This window comes from Salvia splendens, chromosome 7 (genome assembly GCF_004379255.2).
Source record: "Salvia splendens isolate huo1 chromosome 7, SspV2, whole genome shotgun sequence".
Classification (NCBI taxonomy): domain Eukaryota; kingdom Viridiplantae; phylum Streptophyta; class Magnoliopsida; order Lamiales; family Lamiaceae; genus Salvia; species Salvia splendens.
The window spans coordinates 20,002,848-20,021,298 of record NC_056038.1 but is presented as its reverse complement, the minus strand read 5'-3'; the positions used below and the strand labels follow the sequence as shown (position 1 = coordinate 20,021,298).

The 18,451-nt window shown below is 35.4% G+C and overlaps 1 protein-coding gene and 2 long non-coding RNA genes across 4 annotated transcripts; all 3 read left to right on the top strand.

Moving 5' to 3' along the window:
• The first annotated feature begins 817 nt into the window (after positions 1-817).
• On the top strand, positions 818-1,912 carry LOC121811570. The gene is made up of 3 exons (XR_006052718.1): positions 818-1,159; positions 1,333-1,424; positions 1,851-1,912. It is a non-coding gene; the product is annotated as an uncharacterized LOC121811570 (long non-coding RNA).
• Positions 1,913-2,566: 654 nt separating this feature from the next.
• LOC121811562 lies at positions 2,567-4,442 on the top strand. 2 transcript variants are annotated; one of them, XR_006052709.1, is made up of 4 exons: positions 2,567-2,750; positions 2,878-3,092; positions 3,814-4,142; positions 4,301-4,442. It is a non-coding gene; the product is annotated as an uncharacterized LOC121811562 (long non-coding RNA). The 2 variants fall into 2 exon arrangements; XR_006052708.1 differs by having other exon boundaries at positions 3,799-4,142.
• A 10,903-nt stretch (positions 4,443-15,345) lies between these two features.
• LOC121810545 (probable F-box protein At4g22030) lies at positions 15,346-16,101 on the top strand (the record flags this gene model as incomplete). The annotated part of the gene is made up of 1 exon (XM_042211308.1): positions 15,346-16,101. A coding segment is annotated over one exon (756 nt), but the record flags the coding sequence as incomplete, so codon positions are not given.
• Positions 16,102-18,451: the final 2,350 nt, after the last annotated feature.

Here is an 18,451-nt window from a genome sequence, read left to right as displayed (position 1 = left end):
TGTAAAATTTTCAGCTTGCCTATAATGTTTATCCTTTGTGAATGCTTCTACTTCAGATCAGTCATTAAGCATCAACGCGTGACTCGCCTTACGCTGGGTATTGCTTTACGAGCTGTTTTAGATGCTTAGTGGAAGCCTGCAGATTCAGAAGTTTGTTCCTTCTTAGGTTATCAGTGAATGTTATTATTGTGAATTATAGTCTGACCTTGGATTTATGACATTATGATGTTTTCATTTGGGAGTAAGGCATTGGAGCAGTCTGTGGACCGTCTTATTGAGTGGCCACAGTACTGCCATCATATCCTATACTTTGCAGCATTTATAGAGAGGGAACTAACAGTATTTCAGCGGCTTATACTGAACCTGATGTTGGCCATAGTGCCAATACTGATCACCGACGCGGTTATTTTGGTTTCAGATTGCAGGCCCACCATTTTCTCTGATCGGACCCGGCAGCATATTGTGTGGATTAGCAATTCCCTCTTCGATCTCACTACAACAGAGACCACCAAGTTCTCTAGATGAGAGTTGACTCCTAATTACATGAAGCCATCACAACACACCTACCCTTCCTAAGGCAAGTAATAGGGTCTTTGTCTTCTTTGATGTAGTTCACTTGATACTTTTTTCTATTTTTACCTTGTTTTTGGCTTTATTTTTGAGAGCTAATCTACTCAAACCCACAATGCAGTCACTCAGTGGTGCTTTGCTGTCAATACTATCTGCCTCGTCGGATTTACCACGGTCTTCTAGATCAACCTCAGTAAGTAAATTATGACGTTTAACTGTGCTACTTTCTCTCATTGTGCGCTTTATGGATTACATTAACATTGGGACCGGTGTTACAACTATGAGAAGAGAATTTTCTCCCTTGTTATGACTTAGTATATTACAAGTTCTATTAATAGCATATATAACTTTATCCCATTGGTTAACTAAAATCTCACACTTCTGAATTCTTTCTTCATTTCTGATTACTTTCTCGTTTTCCTTTCCCCCCTTTGTTTCTTTATTATTTGTTTTAATTCAGGAGTAGTGGGGCAATGGAGGCATTCTGATTCTGGTTCAGGCCGTCATGAACTTAAAGTTATCGGGCTCAGACAATATTTCCTCATACATGACTGCTATCTCCCGCCTAAAATCTAAAGCTTTATCTATTGTGAGTGCACTTTCCAATTAAGATAAATTGATATATGTCTTTAAATCTTACAACTGTTGGTAAAGTTAGCACACCTTAAAAATTTTATGTGCTTGTGCTTGTACTTGTGCTTGGTGTGGTTGTGTGAACATGCGCTTAATTCTTTAAAGTAAGTGTGATTTTTTTCGCTGCAGCTTTTGAAACTCTGTGAAGCTGAAAGTGTATCATACCTAGATGAGGTGGCTAGCAACACAACAACTCATAATATGACAAAGTTGGACTCGAGGTATTGGTTTCTAAAATCAAAGCATCATGCAATTTCTGTCATAACTCTGAGAGAGATACATATTCATTGCATTTATAATAAAAGAGATTTCCCAGACCCTTTAGATCTATTGTTACAATTACATTGATAATCCAGCAAGTTTTGTACTCTAAAAATGAACTGAAATAATCTTAAATGTACTGCAGAAATTTAACACATCGAGAAAATCCAAATACGACACATTTCCAACCTTTTCTTGTGATGTTTAACTACTTATTAGTAATGCCTAGTCGCAATTGGGTCTATAACAAATATTTATAGTATTTACTGTACAATAAGCATTGCAATATCTGCACTATGAGAAGATTTTGCCTTCTATACATATGTAGTTATCAAATTTTTCATTTTTCCTTACTTGGTGCTTTCATGGGCATTTGTTTTGTATAGGTTCTTGCATTGCTGGTAAAAGCTTGGTATAGATTCAAGACAGTTATATGCTCCCTCCGAGGCAAGTTACCAGACTGGAACTTAATATAAACCGCTTGGCAGATGTCGTCTCAGATGATTCAAATTTTTTGGTCATTCAAATTTTAGCTTTCTCATCATTTTATAAATTTGATCATTCTATAATTTTTTTGGGGATTGGATCTCCTTGAGGAAACCCTTTGGTTACTTTCTTGCATTTTTCTGCGCTGTCCTTAGTATTATGTGTTCAGCACCTTCTACCTCCTCTTATGAATACAATCGGCAGCATATAGTTTTTGGTATCCTGATGATGAGAAAGCTGAAATTCATTGTGCTGAAGAATGACATGATTGCATCTGCACAGCAAGTTCAGTCTGCAAAATAAGTTGCCTTCAGAAACATTCTGGCATCTGAGAAGATTAAGAAAATTAGCTTGGTTCCAGAGCATTTGTTAATGAAAAAGCTCTGAAGTATTTGTTAAGATTTACCTTTTCCTTCTATGGTTTAGGGTGTTCAATACATTTGGATCTATCGCCTAGGTTAATCAATAAGATTTGTTTTGTGTGCATTTGCATCCTTCTGGTGTTATCATACATGGTTATGTATGTGTCTCAGTGAGAAAAACTCGATTGTTAAAGATTTAAATTCTATCATCTTTCATGGACTGATAACTGCTTGGTTTCCTATGTGCAGGTACTGGCTGCAGTCATTAAGGCAGGTGTTTCTAGAGAGCATGAAATCCTGGCTGAAATATGAGATGTTTTTTCTTTCATTCGCAAAATGGAGCCCAGAAGAGTGATGGATCCGATGCTTGTCTCTCGTGTTAGGATTTTCTATATAATGTCACTGCTTGCTCGATCACCAGAGCTACAATCAATTAAGGTGCCCTCCCTGTCACGTGTCGATCTACTAGTTGAATAGACAAATTTTTCTACTTGAGTGAAACATGAATTCTTTTAATATGATAAGGCATTGAGTGTAAAAGTGAAAATGTCTTTTGTGATGTAAGGTTTCTCCGGTTGAGCGCTTTCTTGAGAAGCCAAATAATGGACGTAGTAGAAGCTCTAGCCGTGGTAGCAGCCTTGGAAGATCTCCAGTTCATTACGATTCTAGTTCAAGGAATATGCTGGTTGGGGACCAAATTTAAGGTTCAAAGTAAATATAAAACCAGAAAAGAAGTCAAAGTTGTCATCAGTAGTTCTGAAGATACGTGGAATTGATCAAGTAAATTAGTAATGTTTTCCTTCTTGATTCCATTTGTACTCATCACTAGATTTAATGTCTTTTCCATTCTAGCATGTTTATGTTATTCTTTATTTGTACTCATCACTAGATTTAATGTCTTTTCCATTCTAGCATGTTTATGTTATTCTTTATTTCTGTATAGATGAGTTACACCTCTCTAACAACTGAAGCCTGAATACGCTACTAAATTGAAACGATTTCCTTATAATTTCATTAGCAAAGCAACAAATCCACACACAGTGGATGGGCGGGCTGTTCTAACCTTGTCATTTCAGAAGCAAAGCAACAATCAATGATTTTTTTATTCAGGGAGTGGTTTTGGTACCTCGAGATTGTTAGTTTTGTATTATTCTTTCGTACACTTTTTAAAAATATATAGCATTTCAAAGTTCAAGCCTGACCTTAAGATAAACTGCATAAACGTAAAAAGGGAAAAAATGGGAAGAATATGCCCTTAAGTTACCTCCTCCTTCTTATCTCTTTGTTCATCGAAGAGGGTTTAGCTATTATTGTGTTTCTTCAGCTGGTGATGTCTATTATGTTTTCTTTCTATTTCCATTATAAAAGCATTATCTCAGGTCTTTTGCTGATTTTTTACAATGAATAAGTGAGATCAATGATGCTCGAATAAGTGAGATCAATGATGCTGAGCAGTGTGTTTGATTAATCACATTTACTAATATAGGAGACCTGGCGACAGCATATAGCAGGTGGAAAGCTCAAGGAAATAACCGAAGAAGCAAAAATTTATTCAATTGGAAAAAAGGCTCTTGCGGCTCTTTTTGTTCATACCCTGCTGGCGCGCTCCAGCGTCAAATTCGAAATTGGCTTGTAGAGAACTTCGATTTCCTTTCCATTGCTGATGACATGGCTGCAGGAGCAACTGGTCAGCTGGAAATTCTCTCTACAGCAATAATGGATGGTTGGATGGCTGGACTTGGTGCAGCCCAGCCTCCGACTACCGATGCTCTTGGACAGCTGTCTGAATATGCCAGATATCTTTATACTTCACAGCTGCAACATTTGTAGGTATGTTCTTACCATTTTCTTTAGATTCGCATCTTTTTGCAGCTACAGGCAGATTGTCATTATCTAGTTCTTTTGCTGTATATTTTTTTATATTGTTTATAGTAATGTGGTTTGTTATGGTTCGCATACTGATATTTACGGTTATATTGGTCCATAAGGATATTGCTGGTACTTTGGCGACTGAAGCAGCGGAAGACTCTGCTCAAGTAGCTAAGCTAAGTTCAACTCTTGAATATTGTTGATCACAAGAGAAGAAAGGTTTGTATCATAGCGCGCTGGCTCTCTTTATCTTGGTTGCCTCACTTCTCAAATACTGAAATTCCGCAAACACCGTTTACTCGAATTAGACTTTACAACAAATGAAAAACGACGCGGAGATGTTAAATTTAGAAAGTGGTGCTGCACCTATTCGGAATCCTTCCACTGTTGTTGAAGATGCAAGGCTAGCGTCGTTAATCTCCCTCGACAGCATACTGAAGCAAGTCAAGGGTTTTCATCTTTCTCCAATTTCTCCTCTTTTAACTTTCTGACAGATGTCGTCTCAGATGCTTCAATTTTTGGTCATTCATCATGAAGTGTGTTTATAGTGTTTGTATTTTCTGTATGTAATTTGTGTAGTGTTTTTTTTAATGTATGTGTAAGTGTGCGTATTTGTGTGGTGTATAGAGGTATGCAATGTGTATTGTGTGCTATGATGTATAGTACATAGTACGTACGCAGAGTTATTCATTATTTTTATAGTGCGTCATATGTTTATTTGTGTATGGTGTGTGTGTGTTTTATTTATATTGTGTTTTGTGTATTTTATTTATATCGTGTTTAATGTTTGTAGTATGTACCATGTGAGAAATTATGTATTTTATTTGTGCATTTGTTGTATAGGGTATAAGTAGTGTATTTTGTATTAGTATTTGTAGTATGTGCAATGTGTGTATGTATTTATGTTGTGCTTGTGTTTTATGTATTTTATTTATAGTGTGTGTAATGTTCATAGTATGTGCCGCGTATGTATTGTATGTTTTATAATATTGTGTGTATTGTTTGTTTTATATTTATGTGTTTAAAGTGTGTGTATTTATGTAGTTATGGTAGTGTATGTATCTTGTGTATAGTGTGTGTATTGTGTATTTTGTGTGGACAATGTGTATTATATTTATTTTGTGAATTGTTTACTAGCGTGTATTTTGTATATAGTGTGTAGTATGTGCATTATATTGTTTGTTTTATATGTATGTGTTTAAAGTGTGTGTATTTATGTAGTTATGATATTGTATCTTGTGCATAGTGTGTATTGTATATTCTGTGTATTTTGTCTGTAAAGTTTTTATTTTTGTGTAGTGGTGTTTAGTATGTTTATTTTGTGAATTGTGTACTAGTGTGTATTTTATATATAATGGGTGTAGCATGTGCAGTCCATTTAATGTTTGTGTATTTTATTTATATCGTGTTTAATATTTGTAATATGTGCCACGCATGTATAAATTGTGTATATATGTGTATTCTATTTATAGTGTATTTAATATTTGTGGTATGTACCGCATATGAATACTAGTATAGTGTGCGTGGTGCACCACTGTCTATATTTTATGTACTTTATGCAGATTGTATGTGTATTTTGTCTATACAGTGTACTTAAAGTGTTTTATTTTTGTGTTGTGACTTTATACGCGTATTTTGTGTGTAATGTGTGTAGTATTGGCAATTCATTTAGTGTTTGTGTATTTTATTTATGTTGTGTTTAATATTTGTAGATGTACCACGTATGTATAAATTGTGTGTATTTTGTTTATACAATGTGTGTAAAGTGTGTTATTTTTGTGTAGCGTTTTATGTATAAAGTGTGTAGTATGTGTATTAGATTTAGTGTTTGTGTATTTTATTTATATCATGTTTGTGTATTTTATTTCGTCTTTAGTATGTGTATTTTGTGTATAATGTGTGAAGTATTTGCAATCCATTTAGTGTTTGTGTATTTTATTTATGTTGTGTTTAATATTTGTAGATATGCCACGTGTGTATAAATTGTGTATTTTATGTATATATTTGTTGTGTAGTACATAAATTGTGTATTTTGCGTTAGTATCTGTAGTGTGTGCAATGTAGGTATGTATGTTTGCAATAAATGTATTTTGTATTTTATTTATAGTGTGTTTAATATTTGTGGTATGTATCGCATATGTATATGAGTGTAGTATGTATAGTGTGTGTTGTGTAGTGTGTGTATTGTGTACTTTGTGCGTACAGTGTGTGTATTTTGTCTATACAATGTGCGTAAAGTGTGTTATTTTTTATAGCGTATTTAGTATGTTTATAGTATATTTTATTTATATTGTCTTTGTGAATTTAATTTATATTGTGTTTAATGTGTATATTATATGTGCCATGTATGTCTAAATTGTGTATTTTATGTTGTATTTTATGTATACATTTGTTGTATAGTATATAAGTAGTGTATTTTGTGTTACTATTTGTAGCGTGTGTAATGTATGTATGTATTTTTACAATACATGTGTTTCGTGTACGTTTGTATATTTTCCTTATAGGATGTTTAATGTTTGTAGTATGTGCCGCATATATATATATACTGAGTGTTGGGTTTTTATAATGTTTGTATTTTCTGTATGTATCTCGTGTACAATGTGTACTGTTTGTTTAATATATATGTGTGTAAAGTGCGTGTATTTGTGTGGTGTATATACTTTGTGTGCAATTTGTAGTGTGTGCTATGATGTATAGTATGTATATGGTGTGCGGTGTTTGTTAGTTTTTATATAATGCGTAGTATGCTTATTTGAGTATAGTGTGTGTGTTTTTTTATTTATATTGTGTTTGTGTATTTTATTTATAACGTGTTTAATGTTTGTAGTATGTACCACGTGTGTATTAGTTGTTTATTTTATTTGTGCATTTGTTGTAGTATGTATAAATAGTTTATTTTGTATTAGTATCTGTAGTGTGTGCACAATGTGTGTATGTATTTATGTTGTGCATGTGTTTTGTATATTTTATTTATAGTGTGTGTAATATTCGTAGTATGTGTCGAGTATGTATAGTATGTTTTATAATATTTGTATTTAGTTTTTTGTGTACAGTGTGTATTGTTTGTTTTATATTTATGTGTTTAACGTGTGTGCATGTATAGTGTGTGTATTGTGTATTTTGTGTTGTCTGTGTATTTTGTCTATAGTTTAAAGTTTTTATTTTTGTGTAGTGGTGTTTCGTATGTTTATTTTGTGAATTGTGTACTAGTGTGTATTTTGTATATAATGTGTGTAGTATGTGCGATCTATTTAATGTTTTTATATTTTATTTATATTTGTTTGTGTACGTTATTTATATTGATGTGTGTAAAGTGCGTGTATTTGTGTGGTGTATATACTTTGTGTGCAATTTGTAGTGTGTGCTATGATGTATAGTATGTATATGGTGTGCGGTGTTTGTTAGTTTTTATATAATGCGTAGTATGCTTATTTGAGTATAGTGTGTGTGTTTTTTTATTTATATTGTGTTTGTGTATTTTATTTATAACGTGTTTAATGTTTGTAGTATGTACCACGTGTGTATTAGTTGTTTATTTTATTTGTGCATTTGTTGTAGTATGTATAAATAGTTTATTTTGTATTAGTATCTGTAGTGTGTGCACAATGTGTGTATGTATTTATGTTGTGCATGTGTTTTGTATATTTTATTTATAGTGTGTGTAATATTCGTAGTATGTGTCGAGTATGTATAGTATGTTTTATAATATTTGTATTTAGTTTTTTGTGTACAGTGTGTATTGTTTGTTTTATATTTATGTGTTTAACGTGTGTGCATGTATAGTGTGTGTATTGTGTATTTTGTCTATAGTTTAAAGTTTTTATTTTTGTGTAGTGGTGTTTCGTATGTTTATTTTGTGAATTGTGTACTAGTGTGTATTTTGTATATAATGTGTGTAGTATGTGCGATCTATTTAATGTTTTTATATTTTATTTATATTTGTTTGTGTATGTTATTTATATTGTGTTTGCGTATTTTATTTATATTGTGTTTTTGTATTTTATTTATATTGTGTTTAATATTTGTAATATGTGCCACGTATGTATAAATTGTGTATTTTATGTGTATATTTTTTGTATAGTACATAAATTGTATATTCTGTGCTAGTATTTGTAGTGTGTGCAATGTAGGTATGTATGTTTGCAGTACATGTGTAGTATATTTTATTTATAGTGTGTTTAATATTTGTAGTGTGTAACGCGTATGTATAGTGAGTGTAGTGCTATAATGTGTGTGGTGCAATGTGTGTATTGTGTACTTTTTTTATTTATATTGTGTTTAATATTAGAAGTATGTTCCAAGTATGTATAAATGGTGTATTTTATGTATGTTTGCAATACATGTGTTGTATTTTTTATTTATAGTGTGTTTAATATTTGTGGTATGTAGCGTGTATGTTTAGGGGTACGAGTGTGGTGCACTGCGTGTGTTGTGTACTTTGTCCGGGCAGTGTGTGTATTTTGTCTATACAATGTGCGTAAAGTGTGTTAATTTTTGTAGCATTTTAGTATGTGCATTTTATGTATAATGTGTGTAGTATGTGCAATCCATTTAGTGTTTGTGTATTTTATTTATATCGTTTTTAATATTTGTATTATGTGCCATGTGTGTAGTATTGTCAATTCATTTAGTGTTTGTGTATTTTTTTTATGTTGTGTTTAATATTTGTAGATGTGTCACGTGTGTATAAATTGTGTGTATTTTGTCTATGCAATGTGTGTAAAGTGTGTTATTTTTGTGAAGTGTTTTGTGTATAAAGTGTGTAGTATGTGCATTAGATTTAGTGTTTGTGTATTTTATTTATATAATTTTTGTGTATTTTATTTCGTCTTTAGTATGTGTATTTTGTGTATAATGTGTGACGTATGTGCAATCCATTTAGTGTTTGTGTATTTTATTTATATTGTGTTTAATATTTGTAGATATGCCACGTGTGTATAAATTGTGTATTTTATGTGTATATTTGTTGTGTAGTATATAAATTGTGTATTTTGCGTTAGTATCTCTAGTGTGTGCAATGTAGGTATGTATGTTTGCAATACATGTATTGTGTATTTTATTTATAGTGTGTTTAATACTTGTGGTATGTATAATGTGTGTTGTGTAGTGTGTGTATTGTGTACTTTGTGCGTACAGTGTGTGTATTTTGTCTATACAATGTGCGTAAAGTGTGTTATTTTTTTATAGCGTATTTAGTATGTTTATAGTATATTTTATTTATATTGTCTTTGTGAATTTTATTTATATTGTGTTTAATGTGTATAGTATATGTGCCACGAATGTCTAAATTGTGTATTTTATGTTGCATTTTATGTATACATTTGTTGTATAGTATATAAGTAGCTCGCACTACACATTGCACACAAGGTATATACACCACACAAATACACACACTTTATACACATATATATTAAACAAACACTACACATTGTACATGGGATACATATATAAAATACAAACAGTATAAAAACCCTACACTCGGTATATTTACATATGCAACACATACTACAAACATTAGACATGCTATGAACAAAATACACCACACAATATAAATAAAATACACTATAAACATACTGAAGACGCTACACAAAAATAGCAAACTTTGCGCACATTATATAGAAAAAATACACACAATGCCCGCACAAAGTACACAATACACACACTGCACCACACTCAATATACACACTACACTCAGTATACATATGCAGTACATACCACAAATATTAAACACACTATAAACAAAATATACAACACATGTAATGCAAACATACATACCTACATTGAACACACTAGAGATACTAATACAAAATACACAATGTATATACTATACAACAAATATACTCATAAAATATACAATTTATACATATGTGGCACATCTACAAATATTAAACGCAATATAAATAAAATACACAAATACGATATAAATAAAATACACAAACACTAAATGGGTTGCACAAACTACACACATTATACACAAAATACTCATACTAAAGACGCTACACAAAAATAACACACTTTACGCACATTGTATAGACACAATACACACACTGCCCGCACAAAGTACACAATGCACCTAGAGTATCATTTCGACAATCTACAACTCAAAATAAATATTATCTCAACAATACTTGAAATCGAAACAAACCACAATCAGTGGAAGCATTCGAGAGAAGAATAATATTATGTATGAAGACAGAATATATTCGAAATCTTTTATTTACTATCTTCTTCACTTTCATGCTCAAAATAACACACTTTACGCACATTGTATAGACACAATACACACACTGCCCGCACAAAGTACACAATACACTCAGAGTATCATTTCGACAATCAACAACTCAAAATGATTATTATCTCAACAATACTTGAAATCGAAAGAAACAACATTCAGCGGAAGCATTCGAGAGAAGAATAATATTATGTATGAAGACATAATATACTCAGAATCTTTTATTTACTATCTTCTTCACTTTCATGCTCAAAATAACACACTTTACGCACATTGTATAGATACAAAACACACACTGCCCGCACAAATTACATAATACACTCAGAGTATCATTTCGACAATCAACAACTCAAAATGAATATTATCTCAACAGTACTTGAAATCGAAAGAAACAACATTCAGCAGAAGCATTCGAGAGAAGAATAATATTATGTATGAAGACATAATATATTCTTCACTTTCATGCTCAAAATAACACACTTTACGCACATTGTATTGACACACACTGCTCGCACAAAGTACACCATACACAGTGGTGCACCACACACACTATACACACCACACTCAGTATACATACGCGGTACATACCACAAATATTAAACACACTATAAATAAAAAACACGAAACATGTATTGCAGACATGCGTACCTACATTGCACACACTACATGTACTAACACAAAATATATTATTTATATACTATACAACAAATATACATATAAAATACACAATTTATACACACGTGGTACATACTTCAAATATTAAACACAATATAAATAACAAACACACATACACTATACTCAAATAAACATACTATACACTATACTAAAAATAACTAACACCGCGCACCTTATACATACTATACATCATAGCTCACACTACACATTGCACACAAATACACACACTTTACACATATATATATTAAACAAACACAACACATTGTACATGAGATATATATAGAAAATACAAACAATATAAAAACCCTACACTCAGTATATATATATATATATATGCAACACATACTACAAACATTAGATATGCTACGAACATTGCACACAAGGTATATACACCACACAAATACACACACTTTACACACATATATATAATATTATGTATGAAGACAGAATATATTCGAAATCTTTTATTTACTATCTTCTTCACTTTCATGCTCAAAATAACACACTTTACGCACATTGTATAGACACAATACACACACTACCCGCACAAAGTACACAATACACTCAGAGTATCATTTCGACAATCAACAACTCAAAATGAATATTATCTCAACAATACTTGAAATCGAAAGAAACAACATTCAGCGGAAGCGTTCGAGAGAAGATTAATATTATGTATGAAGACAATATATTCAGAATCTTTTATTTACTATCTTCTTCACTTTCATGCTCAAAATGACACACTTTACGCACATTATATAGACACACACTGCCCACACAAAGTACACAATACACTTAAAGTATCATTTCGACAATCAACAACTCAAAATGAATATTATCTCAACAATACTTTTGTTTCTTTAATGTGGATGTTGAATGGAAATTTCCTTTATGGAATTTGATTTTCTATGGGTTTGAGTTAACGATGTGAAACTAATTGTTGAGAGTTATGTGGAATAATATGATATGTTTTCCAATGTGTGAATTAAATTAAATGGGAACATGCATATATTTCTAGCCATTTTATTTGGAATTTTCAGCCCTCCTATGCATTGGAAATAATATTTTCTTTCTTGGATTTAACTAATTGTTTTGGGATATTTATCCAAATTAAATCCACACCAACTTATCCCCATGTTATTCTACATGAAATTTCGACCCCTTGCCCACTTCTTGGCATTTTTGAAATCTTCTATTAATTAGGAGAATAAATTATTTTTGTAGATTTATTTGGTACTTTATTTATTTCCTTCCTTGAATCCAAAATCCACTACGAACATGGTTGTCGAACCAGTTCGAGATGAAGGATATGAGAGACACGGGACACATCCTCGGGATCAAGGTTCTTCGGAATCGAGAAAAGAAGATGTTGTGCTTATCTCAAGAACCTTACATCAACACAGTACTTAGTCGTTTTAGCATGCAAGACGCCAAGAAAGGTTTCTTACCTTTTAGACACGACATCCATTTATCTCAAGAGATGTGCCCTAAAACGCCATCTGAGATACAAGCAATGAGAAGGATTCCATATGCTTCGGCAGTTGGAAGTCTCATGTATGCTATACTTTGTACTAGACCTGATATTTGCTTTGTTGTTGGCATGGTGGCAAGATATCAGTCGAATCCGGGCCAAGGACATTGGACTGCAGTAAAGAACATACTCAAGTACCTTAAACGGACTAAGGACTATGCTCTAGTTTACAATGCAGTCGAGCTCTGTCCTTTGGGATATACTGACTCGGACTTTCAAGCTGATCAGGACTCGAGAAAATCTACTTCAGGATATGTGTTCACCTTAGGAAGTGGAGCCGTAATTTGGAAGAGTGTGAAGCAGAAATGCATCGCGGACTCTACCATGGAAGCCGAGTATGTGGCCGCTTCGGGGGCTGCAAAAGAGGCTGTATGGTTCAAGAACTTCCTTATGGATTTAGGTGTGGTTTCGAATCTGCCCAAGAGCATCACCATTTATTGTGACAATTCTGGTGCTGTGGCAAACTCGAAAGAACCAAGAACTCACAAAGCGAGCAAACACATAGAGCGGAAGTATCATATCATCAGGGATATAGTGCAGAGAAGAGACATACAAGTGGTCAAGATTGCGTCCGAGAACAATCTGGCAGATCCTTTTACAAAGGCTTTGGCGGTGAAACCGTTCGAGTGCCACGTTGAAGGGATGGGAGTTCGACTCATTCAAGACCTCGACTAAGTGGGAGAAATTTTAGACGTGTGCACTACCATTTTGTATACTCGAAAGCTGTTTTGAGTATAAGTGGGAGATTGTTAGGGTTTTGCATACTAGAAATCACCTTTCGAGTGATTGGATACTGTAAAACTATAATTGTTATTTTCCAATAAATGCAACAGATTATTTTTTGTCATAATGTTGTTATGTTTTACATTCAATGGTTGTTTATTGCATATTTAAATGTATAAGCAAACGTAAGAAAGTCTAAGTCTTTGTTTTAGTAGACCGGTTGTGGGCGTCGTCCAATTTAAGGTAACACGGTCAGTTCTAAACAAAGAAAAATAAGAATTTCACAACCTAGATAGGCCTAGACTACCTATCGTGAAAGGTTGCAATGTCAGTCCGATTATTTCTAAGCCTTATTGAAATAAGATGACGTTGGTGTGGTATAGCACTGAATGGATCTAACGGCAAGACGAGTCTTTACGCTATCTACTGAAAGACGAGGTCTTGATAATTAATTTCTTAATCAATGTACGTTAGCATTGAGCATATGATTTGAGTATCTACTACTTTGACTTACCAAAGGTGCGGGTTTTTCGTCACCCAACGATCCAGGTATATTGGGTAGTGGCGATCATTATCTAGCGGTGCTAGGATTGCTATTGCGTTGAATCATGCGCGAGGAGAGTCTCGTTTGATAACATCCAGAAGAGGAGCTCGAAACAATGTTTTATTATTCGGAACCTAGCTAGTTGGAGTTTAATTACTCTATGAATAATAAATAAGAGTTTCATGCTAAGTCCACTCTTGGAGATTAAAATATGTTAATTAATTAAGTCCATAGCAGACAATAATTAATTAATGGATGTTTCTATCTTAAGCGCGGGAAATAAATTAAATGCAATTAAAGGAAACCCGAAATACTTGTAATTTCGGATTTGGAAGGTAGTGCAATATTACTTCTGTAGTGGCTGCTTGTAATATTCCAATATAAGCTTATATTAAATTGTGGGTTCAATTTAATTAGTAAAAAGCTAATTGGGTGAGGCCTGTTCCAAATTCTTCCTTAGATCCCTGACTGGGCCCAATATGTGACTTAATATAAATAGGAGAATAAAGGAGACAGAAAACACAATTATTATTGTTGAGAATTTTCGTCCCCCTCAAAGAAAGTGAGAGTTCGAAATTTTGCCTCCTCCGTGAGCCGAGTTCTGTCTTCGTTATTCAAGTCCTAGTACGTTAGTGAGATTTGCCAACACAAATATCAGCGTATAGTCCGGGACACCAGTCAGAAGGTCCGAGGTCGAGTACTGAAGATCTTCACGTGGAGAAGACGCAAGCCATCATCTATTCTTGACTGAATCAACAAGGTAAATTGGCTAAAATCACGCCCCGAGCGCGCCTGGGTAGCGGGTCGCAAGGATCAAGACCGACATCGCCCCGATGCGGTGGGGTCGTGCGAGGTCCGTGGAGCGACGGTGGGGCGCGCCTAGGTCGTCTGGGTCGCCGTGGAGCGCCTAGGTCGTCTGGGTCGCCTGACTCCCGGCCGTCCTCCGACAGGTCTCCGCCCCAAGAGCCGGTCGTCTAAAATTGAAAATTTCATTAGGAAGGAGATTACAAGACTTGGGCGACGAAGTGGAGAAGAGGCAGAGAGAAATAGCTGTAAATGTGTATGCAAAGAGAGGAAGTATGGAAAGAAGAAAAGGGGATGGTGCGACGGCGTGGAGAAGAAAGATGAATAGGGAAGTAGATAAGATCTGTTTTTTTATTCAGTACTATATCTCTATAGTAGTACTCCACATTGGAAGACGGTAAAACATTTGACGTGTCAAATGGTAGAAAAAAGACTAAAGTCCCAAAATGGTCCTCAACATATTGCGTTTTTTTTTTTATTTTGGTCCAAAACATTATCTTTTGAATTATTCGGTCCCTCACATTTGAAATCAGATCACATTTGGTCCATTTTGGACGGTTCCGTCAAATTTTTGACGGTTTTAATTACCGGGTCACAAATCCTTCACTAATCCGTCACTAACTGGGAGAAACTGATCCGCCACTAATCCATCACAAATCCGTCAGTCGTTGCGAAGCTCTACGCCATTATGGAAGCGGTTGCAGATAGAATTGAAATGCACAAAAACATTGGAGATCAGAGAAACAAGTGGAACTCTCTCCTTCTCAATTCGATCAACGCTCTCACTCTCGCTGCCGCCACCATGGCCGGCATCACCTCCATGAGCGAGGGAGACGCCATGGCAGTGGCGTTGTCATCGACAGCGATGTACGTGGCAGCGAGCGGGATGCTTTCCATCGTCAACAAAATCCAACCGTCGCAGCTAGCCGAAGAGCGACTGTTCAAACAGCTTCACAATCAAATCCAAACCATTCTCTCAATTGGAAATCCAAATCTAATTCATGTGAAGGAATTCATGGACAGAGTGTTGGCGCTCGACAGGGCCTTTCCGTTGCCTCTCCTCGGCGCCATGCTCGATAAATTCCCAGCCACCGTGGAGCCCGCGTTGTGGTGGCCTCACAACGGAAGTAAGCAGCCTAAAACGAGCAAAGGCTACAACGGTTGGAATGGGAAATTGGAAGAGGAAATGGGAGAAATAGTAAATGTGGTAAAGAGAAAAGACGAAGAAGAGTACTTCAATTTGGGTGAAAAGGCACTCAAATTGAATAAGGTATTGGCGATGAGCGGTCATGTATTGACGGGTGTGGTTCGCCGTTGGTTAGCCACGAAACCATACTTGGAATTCCCTCAACCACAACGGCCGCACCGTGTTCTCGCGCGTATTAGTGACAGATTAGTTTCTCCTAGTTAGTGACGGATTGGTGACGGATTTGTGACACGGTAATTAAAACCGTAAAAAATTTGACGGAACTGTCCAAAATGGACCAAATGTGATCCGATTTCAAATGTGAGGGACCGAATAATTAAAAAGGTAATGTTTTGAACCAAAATAAAAAAAATGCAATATGTTAGGGACTATTTTGGGAATTTTGTCTAGAAAAAATAGAGATAATTTTGATAGTCCGTCTAACTGAACTAATCACAGGAGTATTTAATTTATTTTGTTCTCTGATAAGTCGTATTCTAGGCCTTGGTTACTGGTCAGTATGATGTGCATAATTGATTATATCTGCAAAACAGTTGCTCAAAGTGTGCAGGTTGAGTGTTCTAGCAAGTAGGCAAAGCTCCAAATACTTCAGGTGAAAAGGGCGTCAGAACAATTACGTACTGACCAGTATACATGCAAAAATGGCTCGAGATGGAGAAGAAGGATAGCAGGGACTAATCAACGACAATTAAGGGCAAAGAAGTCATCTCGCCACAAGGTTTTACCCTAAAATCAAGGGTAAGCCTCCCTATAAAAGGAAGCCACTTAGAGAAGAAAAGAATATATTCATCATCATCACTCTTAGGTAGAATTCTCTCGGTAGTTCAGTCCTTCAGCCCAGTCCAGAACCTCGTTCCTCGCCACAACCATGGTCACTTGAAGATCATCAGTTCGCCGGAGTTCCATTCTCTCGTTCCAGTCAGCACGATCGTAGTTAGCAGTTCCATCGCCCGGAGTGGCAAAAACAATCTTTATTTGCTTTCTAGTTAATCTTGTTTGTTTTTCTCTACGTTGGATCTTTCGCATTTCCAGTATTTTGCTTATTTTGAAGCCTTGGTTTTGACCCAAACGTTTTCTAAATGCTATGAAGTTGTTTTCCAGTATCGGTTCATGTTTGTTTTCACTTCTTTCTGCCTAGATAGCTTAGATCTAGTTGTTACGGTAATTTCCAGTGTGGAATCGCATGTTTTAACTTTTGTAGTTGATCTCTCTGAGTTTGCAAGTCTAGATAGCTGTTAGATTCTAGATCTGAATTAGTTAAGTGTGAAAACCCAGTTTACGTGATTTCTAACACCCTGCATGTTGACCAGTAAGCATAATTGCAGTTTCAGTGTTCGATCTTTCGATTTGAAGTTTTAATTGTAGATCTGAGCTGTGAAGTTTGTTAATCTGTGTTTCTCGTTCATGAAATCTGAGATTGTTGATCTGAGTTTATTCATGTTGAAGAAGATAACATCCACATCCAAGTTTTGGGACCACTTTACTTTTTAGTTACTTTTGCTTTTGTCCTTTACTTTTTCTACCTTTTCAGCTGGTACTTCAGATCTATCAGTCTAGTCACCACAACTACCACTACCTTCTGATATTCTGTTTAGCCCAAAATAGAAACCTAGTACTTTTCGAATATTTCCTGTTTTCACCATGTCCACGTACACAGCTGCATATCAGAATTCTCTCACACTTCCTAGCCAGTAGGATACCACCTTCAATTTCCTGCCTAGGTAGAGACTCAACCCAAGCGTGGTAGCTTACCAAAACTCTCCAGAATATCACCACAATCACTCCAACCGTCACCATCTCTGTGGGATTCGACCCCTACCTTCACTATACTACCCAGTAGAAGAGGGTTGAGGAATTAGTGATACCAGGTTTTAGGCTTAGCAGGGAATTGTCATCCTGATCAGTAGGATACGTCCTTGCTTGAACGACACCTACGCAAACCTGCGCTTTCAAATGGCGCCGTTGCCGGGGATGGATGGCGTTATTAGCTGTTATTGAGAGTGATATTTTGGCGTATATACTGTTCATAATTTTTCTCTTTTCTTTTCGTTTCAGTTTATGAGCAGCAGCTCGGCTCCTGACCAGTGGAGGCCGAAGATACTTCAGCGAGGATCTATACTCGTAACCACTCGATCCGGCTTGTCGACGGCTTTGCCTGACTTAGGTTCGAGTAGTGACGAGGAGCAATACACCATAGAAGGACCAATACCGGAAGAGATACCAAGGATAGAGGGAAACCCGAGAAGAATGGCCGCTCAAGGAGAAGAAGATCCTGAGATCGGGACGCTGAATGCACATACCGAGGGAGAACCACCTGAAGCCATAGTTGTGACCCCAGGGCAAACTGCCTGTGGTGTGAAGCCTCATGTGATCGCAATTCTGCCTACATACTGCGGGAAGAGTTACGAAGGGCCTTACGAGTTCCTTCATGAGTTTTGTAAGATTTGTAGGGCGCAGAGAAGGCCAGCAGGGGCGACCGAGGATGATTACAGATTGAAGGCTTTGCCGTTCGTTTTGAAAGGGGAGGCAAACACCTTGTTCATGCGCCTGCCCC